The sequence below is a fragment of the Terrapene carolina genome, unplaced genomic scaffold (genome assembly GCF_002925995.2).
Source record: "Terrapene carolina triunguis isolate 2854851 unplaced genomic scaffold, T_m_triunguis-2.0 Scaffold374, whole genome shotgun sequence".
In the NCBI taxonomy this organism is placed as follows: Eukaryota; Metazoa; Chordata; order Testudines; family Emydidae; genus Terrapene; species Terrapene triunguis.
Window position 1 is genome coordinate 13,294,428 of NW_020664725.1, and position 7,931 is coordinate 13,302,358.

Genomic DNA, 7,931 nt, shown 5'->3' on the forward strand with positions numbered 1-7,931 from the left:
AACAAGAAAGACTTGACACTGGTGCACCTGCTGCTCTGCGCTTTGGAGGCTTGGAGCCTTCAAGGCAGCTCTAGTTTCCGAGCACAAGGATCTTATGTGGGGACCAACCCATTCAGGACTTTAAAAACTGATCTAGGACAAATCCAGCCCCCAAATAACTAAGGCCTGTCTGTCGTAGGCATTTCCACTGCATCCATCTCTGTGCTGCTGAAACCCTGACACTAGAGTAAGGCCAGGGATCATTTTAGCCCATTAGTTTTTAGAGGCTCGTTTTCAAGTGAGCGGGGGGGTGGGGCAGGGGGAAGTGTTCAGACTATTTAGCACATGCACACAGAACTTTACACCTGCTGAGTGATGAAGAATCAATCCTGGCTGGTGGCTGCTCAGCACCTCTGGAAATCTCGCTCCCTTAGATTTTGTAAACAGAGAACGATTCATGAGGAAGCGAATTGCAGAATGACCTTGCCACTTCCCACAAAATGCCCTGTGTCCCAGCACAGTTCTGAACTCCAGGCTAATCAAGCCCAGGTGGAGGCTAGAACATTTGTTGCAACAATGTATCACTTGTGATTTAAACTTTTAGCCAATAAGAACACAACAGCCTGTTTGGATGCCAGTCTAGAGGTGTGTGGTATGTGAGGGTACTGGACAAAAATGTAACACTCTGTAAAGCATCTCCCAGCGTTAGCTAATTAATCCTTACAGGGTGGAGGGGTAGGCAGGTGGGTGTTATTAACCCCATTTTGCAGATCGGAAGGGTACAGCACAATGAGGGGAAAGGCCACAGAACACATCATTGGTCAGAGATGGGATGAGAGCTCAGGAGCTGCTAGCACCCAGCCCTGCATTCAGCATCTAGTACATGCCCTCCCCTTAGTGAAAACCCCGTGTAATTCTGCCTAGGCTGTGCCTCCATTCTCTCACCTTCCCTCGAGCCCCCCCTTCAGCCTATGCCTCCCACTTCCAGTCCTGCAGCCTCCCCCATTCCACTTCACTGCCCCAGCACACCCAGTACCCTGGAGCAGGGAATCCTAGCCCTCTGGCTTTCAATCCATCATGACAGCACGTTTCATTTTCGGGAGCCTTAAACTTAGCCATCCAATAGCTGCAGACCCTCCCTGTCTGCAAACTGTGGCTAGATCCCCAGCAGGAATGCGGTGAGGCGCTTTCCCTCATCTGCCTGGCTAAGCGTCCCTGGGCCTGTGTGTCTATTTTGGTCTGTATCTTTATCACACACACCTCCCTATGGAATTCACCAGATTAAAACTTTGCGATCGGCAGCCTTCTCACTCTGAGAGGCAGCGAGCACGCTGAAGGTCCCTTCCCCGACAGACCATGGCTGAGCGGACGGTCCCCCATGCCTACCCCATGAGCACGGAATACGAGTTCGCCAACCCCAGCAAGATCTATGACCAGAACTTTGGGGAAGGTAAGAAAGAGGCCGGGCTCCCATCTGGCTTCACTTTTGCTCTCTCCTAGTGCAGGAGACTGGAGTGCATCCCCTGGGACATCACCTCCTGCAGTGCAGACACAGAGATGCTGGAACTGTGGGTGCTGGGGATGCCGCCGCACCCCCTGGCTTGAAGTGGTTTCCATTATATACAGGATTTACAGTTTGGTTCAATGGCTCTCAGCACCCCCACTATACAAATTGTTCCAGCACCCCTGCACAGACACATAAGCAACTGCAGTGGGGGGATTGGAATCATCAAGAAAGCTGATGGGGGGCCCAGGATGGGCCAGGGGGCATCAGGAGAAGCCTCCAGAATAATTAGGAGCCATCATGCTCTTGCTCTTTCTCCTTCTAGTTCCCTCCCTCCATGGCGGCATGTTTCATTCCCGCTTTCCTTGCCCCTCCCTCCCTTTTCATCATTCATGCACACACAGCGCATGGGGAGCAAAATACTCCCCTTTGATCCGGACTGCAGGTGGGGCCCCTGCTGCCATCAACAGCAGGGCCGCCCAAAGGATTCAGGGGGCCTGGGGCAAAGCAATTTCGGGGGCCCCTTCCATAAAAAAAAAGTTGCAATACTATAGAATACTATATTCTCGTGGGGGCCTGGGGCAAATTGCCCCACTTGCCCCCCCCTCCCCGGGCGGCCCTGATCAACAGCCAATCCACGTGGCACAGCCCATGCCAAAGAGGTCACGAAGACACTGTGTAGATACCAGAGAAGGGTCTTGCTCTTTTATTGCAAAGTGTCGCCTGAAAATTGTTAGGGAATACTGGTTCTCCCCTTAAAGACTGGTTAGCCAGCAAGCTCTCTGCCCCTCGCCTGGTGCAGCGGGTGCTGCAGACCTTAGCAGCAAGGGAAGCTCTCCTAGCCCACTCCCCGGGACAGGCTGTGGTGGAATCTGACTGGCAGGAGTTGGATTAAGGAGCTTTTGAAAAGAGCTGCTGCTGGTGGGAGATTTTGCGTCCCCAGTCAGCGCAGGGAAAAGCTGAGCTGGTGGGTTCTGGACAAAGCCAGAGCAGCAGCCGCTAGAGGGGAAAGAATGCAGGAGGCAGCAGAACCATTCACCAGGCTCAAAGTGCTAGCACAACAGTGTGAAAAGGCAAAAGCCCCAAGAAAAGCCTGATGTCAATGTCACACAAAAGGCTTTAGTTCTTCATGCCAGTTTCTCCGCATTCAGTGTTTTCCACGTCCAGCTCTGGCTGTGGGCTCCTCTCCTCACAGCACCCATGCCACCCATCACCTACTCTCTCTCGCTCCTAGCTTAGACCCCCAGATGGATGTCAGCCTCTGGCAGAGCTAGTGGGTGCAACTGGTGTGTGGCATGGGGTGGCACTCAGTGGGCTGCATGCAGCATTTCAGTGACACATGGGTGGGCCAACCTGGTGACTCAGTTTCCATTGTACAACAGAAGTGGTGGGTTTGCACAGAGCCCACACAGATGCCTGCCAAGTCCCAGACTCTGCCAGTCCTGCTAACATTCCCCTTCGCCTCGCTTGGTCTCATTGTTGCTCTCCTCCATCCCAGGATGCAAAGCAACCCTATGCTCCTCATTCTGTCTCTTTTAGGTGTGTCCCCTGCAGAGATTTTAGCCCCCACCTTGTATCATGGGTACTACATCAGGCCCCGGATCAACAAGCAGCTGGACCGGGGGATCTCTGAGATCAACCTCAATGAGCACAAATTCCAGGTGTTTCTGGATGTCTGCCACTTCCTGCCTGACGAGATCGCCGTCCGCACGGTGGACAACCTGCTGGAGGTGACAGCTCAGCACTCCCAGAAAGCTGACCGCCATGGCTTCATCTCCCGGGAATTCACCAGGACATACATCCTCCCACTGGATGCTGACCCCCTGCGAGTTAAAGCCACGCTGTCCCATGATGGCATCTTGAGCGTAGAGGCTCCCCGAACTGGGGGGGAAGTGGAGGCCAGAATCAAGGATGTGAAAATAACTCACCAAGATCAGCCAGTGGGGATGGATAAGGGGAAGGGACAAGCTGAGCCCTAAAGCACCCTGGGGCTCTGCTTCAATTGGGGGGATATGTGATTGTGCCAGAACCTTATTTCTCACCCCCAGTGCTTAGCTTTGGGGGAAGACCACTGGTTGGAAAAGAGGTGGTGGAGTTGAAGAAAGAGAGTGCGGGGGGGACCATAACTGAAGCCTTTTCCCAGTTCAAGCACTGCCCAGAGGAAGGTAGTACATGCTGCCATCGCTACTCCGTTATCCAGAAATAACAGGGGTCACCTCCTGCCATAAACTGCTGTGCTGTGTTGCTGTGGGCTGTTAACCAGCTGCTGTGTTCCACCCCGGAGGGGGCTGCATTTCAGTGGTGGGTGGAGTAATCCAGTGCATCGTTTTTAAACCTGTTGCTAACATTTGTGGAGAGCTTTGGGGGTGAAAGGGGCTGTAAGTATGTAAAAACAACAATAGTTCTTAAGAGGAACGAGGAATAAATCTAGCTCTAATCTCCTCGCATTTGCTTTGAATTTCAATTGCTCACATCATAGTTGTTCTGCATTGAAGAATCTGGACAACACCTTAGCCTCTCTTGATGCAGTGAACCAGGAAATTGTTCTGGGCAGCATATTTGATGGCACCAGATTATTTAGAGTTCATTCGGAGTTCATCTGTGAAACCAACATCAGTGCCAACCCTGAGAGTGACTAACCGCAGGGGATCACCCTTATGGCAGATGGGTGCACTTTGCAACCATTGTGCCAGTCCCCTTTGGATTCCCAGACTAGTTCTGATGCCATAGCCCAGGGGTGGCCCTCCGAGCCACATACAACAATCTTCAGAAGTTTGAGAGCTGGGGCACATCTGCTGGGAGCCTGGGCTCGGGGCTTTAGCCCCATTCCTGCTGAAGCCCCCGGCAGGTGCATCCCACAGGGCTGAAGCCCTGACACCCCTCCTTCCTGCTGGACAGAAGCCCCTACCCCCACCACCCCATTGCAAGGCAGAGGTCCGAAGCCCCCTCTCCCCCCCCGTCTGGTAGGCGGAGAATGGGGGGTGGGGGGGCTTGTGGCTCACAAGCCTACAGTTTGGCCACCCCTGTAGGAAGTTTCAGGGATGTAATGGCTTCTGGTACGTAGGAACAGACTGATGCCAGGGGATCATTGTCAAAAATACACACTCATCTCCAGGGCTGGCTTTAGGGGTTCTGCTGACCTAGGAAACTTGGCCAAGGCACTCCTCTGCCCTACCTACTTCAGTCCACGGGAAGTTGTGCCCACCCAGGTAGAGACCCATCCTGCGTCCTTTGGGGGAAGTGAGCCATGAATGTTTCAAGGTCCTGTACAATGTTGAAGACACAGAGCTCAGTTCAACTGGCTTCAGTGGAATTACATCAGGGATGAATCTGGCTCTAGGTCCCCCTTCCATAATCAAGTGCTTCATCAACCCGATGCTACAGGGCACCAGGGGAAAGTCCCCTTACTCTGATGATGTCAGAAGGGGGATTGTGTGTGTTACACAGTCTGCTGCAGCAGCTGCTTGGGCTGGCTGTGAGGAGTCAGCAGATGGCAAACTCATTCCTCCCCTGAGCCGATTAAGGCAGTGAGGTGCTGTGTCATTGACCAAATATGGGGTCTCTGGCACATCCTGATGTGGGGATACGAGTCCTCCCCTGGCGTGGCAGAGAGTGAAAGTTCCAAGACACCCACTGAGGAAGCTGGAGGATTCGTAAGTCCCTCCTTTGCATTCCTTCTTAGGGCCTGATTCTCAGTTACACTAAGGCCCCAGTGCACTGATCTGGAAAAATAAAAGGGGCCAGGAATGGCACCCTATGAATTCCCCTGTGCGGAGGGACTGAAAGCAGGGCATCAGGACTGCTCCCGGCTGCCAGGCAAGTCCAAAGTCTGGCTGGAATGCACCGCTTCCTAGAGTCATAGTGAGCTATGGGAATGAAATTCGGAGCGGCCTTGAGGCTGCTACAACTTACAACGGGCCCTCACTAGCCTCAGAATACAGGGAGTGCAAAGGTGGTAGCTTGCTATTCTATACCTGCCCCAAGTTCAGGGAGAGGGCCATTGAGAATCAGTTTTGGTCTTTATGGTTTAGGAACAGCCATTCTCAGTGCAGGGAGGCTGGATGGTTGCTCACTGGTTCTGATCTGCAGCTCTGGTTGTCAGTGGTTGAGTGTTGCTCCCGTCTGCCGAATGGCCTACGTGGTTTGGCTTGGGAGGGTCTCTCAGTCCAGTTCCTGGTAGGCTGATCCTCCCATTCCAAAAAACAACCAGCACCACTGGCACTAACTGTCCACCTGGCTGTCACTCCCAGCAGACAGGCCACGGAATCAATAATGAACCATTGTCCTTGCTTTTACAGGTGCTCTCTCCAGAGCAGGGATGATGTGCATTGACAGGGAAGTGTATGGGAAACTCACCCTGCTGCTTCTTGGGTGGTGGTACCTGCTCTTTGTATACAGGACTTTGATCCCTCGCCTTTCACTTCTCTCTGGGGAGTGGTGTGTAAAAGGATTCGTGCTTGCATAGACAGGATGCTCTGGTGAAACTGCATGGGTGCAAAGCCTGCTGGAACAGCTCACAGGATCATAGCTGTTTGATGGCCCCCCCGTGTTGACTGGGAACTCCAGGGGACTCAGATTAACTCTGGACAATCTGTGTCTAATTCCTTTTTCTTTCATTTCTTTTCTGCTGAGATGGCGGAACCCTCTGGTGAATCTGACCTGAGCCCTTCAGCCAGAATGGGGCTTTTCCTTGGCTTAGATCCAGCATCTTCAGTACAAATGGCAAAAAGTAAAGGTCCCCTGCATTTAATGGAGATACCCATATCAGGGCATTTGGGTATGGCAAAGACATATATTGGGTTGAGAACAGTATAGACATTAGTACAGAATGAAATGTTCATATACCATGGTGATGAGCATTGTATAAAACCCAAGACTGATAGCCAGATGTACAAGGGCTTGTTAAAAACCATGATCAGTGCAGAGGGTATTTACTGTATACTTTCCACGCCCATCAGTTTAAAAGAGAAATATCATGAAGCCCTATTAATGGGGTGTTTGTTGGCTTCTGGCTAGCACCCAAGATTTGACAGCTCCTCCATTAAAGAAATAATTGTATCAACTGCAATTTTAGTTTAAACTCACTTTCCACAACCCTAGAAAAAGAAACCTCACAACTCCCCCATCTTGTGTGTGTGAGGAAAGCAAGGCGGGTAAGCAACAAGACCTAACAATGCCATCCCACCAGAATGGCAGGGGGAAGCCTCTGTAGTGACCTGAGAATCTAGTGACCTCCATTGACAGGGAAGCAGAATGAAAGCTCCAAATTGTCTCTGATGCAGCATAAAGTGCAGGTTGCACAGAGTGAAGCAGTTCTGTGATAAAAGGGGCTGTGCTCTAACAGGGCTGGGCTGCATTTTCACTGGAGGTGGAACCAATTCTGCTTCCAAAGGAGAAGTTACTGAACCAGTTCTGAGCTAACTTTTTGTACACGCAATGCTAAATCGTTCTGTGTCTGCAGAAAGACTGGGGCACCAAGGTGTTACCGCAGTACAAATAATAAATACAACAACAACAATAATAATAATAATGGATAATTCTGTTCCTTCGCTCTCTTTTAATATCTTCTAGCTCTAACGGGCAGGATTTAGTTCTCTGTTGCTGGGCGCCAGCAGCCCTCTCCAATGCCAATTTCACTCCTGGTTACAAAGCCAGATTCCATTCCAAGCGCGCTGAGGCTGGGAGACGCGGCTGACACTGACTGGTGTGAAGCAGCTGATCATTATCTGTGGACTCTCGCTACCTAAGCACAAAATAGCACAATCGCATTGCTAAGCTTGAGTGCTGGAACCCGGGCTCCCTTTTATTCCTGCAGACAGAGGATAAAAAGGGAACGCGGAGTGGCAGCCAAATGCTTCCCGGAGCTGCCAATGTTTTCAATGGCTTTCTGTTTCTCTGGTGGCACTCAAACCAACAGCCCCAGTGTTTGTCCAGAGGGGCTGATGGAAGCAGATTCTCAACCAGATTTTTTTGTTTTTCCATAAGGCAACAAAGCCTGAGTTAACTCTGAAATAAAAACAGATTTGCTGTCTAAACAAACAAAAGGATCAGTCTGTGGCATGTCCAGAGATACACAAAGTCTGTGACTGCAGACAAGAGATGAGCAAGCAGCTGAGTGTTACCCAGCCACTGGGACGTTGGTCTCCGCAGAATACAGCCATGCTGGGCTTCAGGATTCAGTCTGGTTTTCCTGCTTTCACCAGCCAGATACCAGATTGGATTAGATTGCAAGCGTAACTTGCTGGTTCTTTAGCTCAATGAGTGGCGACTCCTGCTTTGAGTTCGGGAGGACCCTGGTCAGTCCTTGGGGTGTCAGCCAAGGTAGTGGGTGTTACACAAGTTCCACAGGGCAGGGGCCTTCTCCTCATGTCTCTGCTGTAAGGTATTAAACACCCCTCTGCATGTCATCAGATAATAAACCCTGTAAATGGTAGTGTGCACTTTGGGA

The 7,931-nt window shown here is 51.3% G+C and overlaps 1 protein-coding gene across 1 annotated transcript; it reads left to right on the plus strand.

Moving 5' to 3' along the window:
- The first annotated feature begins 1,252 nt into the window (after nt 1-1,252).
- On the plus strand, nt 1,253-3,924 carry HSPB2 (heat shock protein family B (small) member 2). Its single transcript, XM_024207188.3, has 2 exons — nt 1,253-1,429; nt 3,023-3,924. Exons 1-2 carry the CDS (start codon nt 1,336-1,338, stop codon nt 3,460-3,462), a joined length of 534 nt encoding a protein of 177 aa, XP_024062956.1. The 5' UTR covers nt 1,253-1,335; the 3' UTR covers nt 3,463-3,924.
- Nucleotides 3,925-7,931: the final 4,007 nt, after the last annotated feature.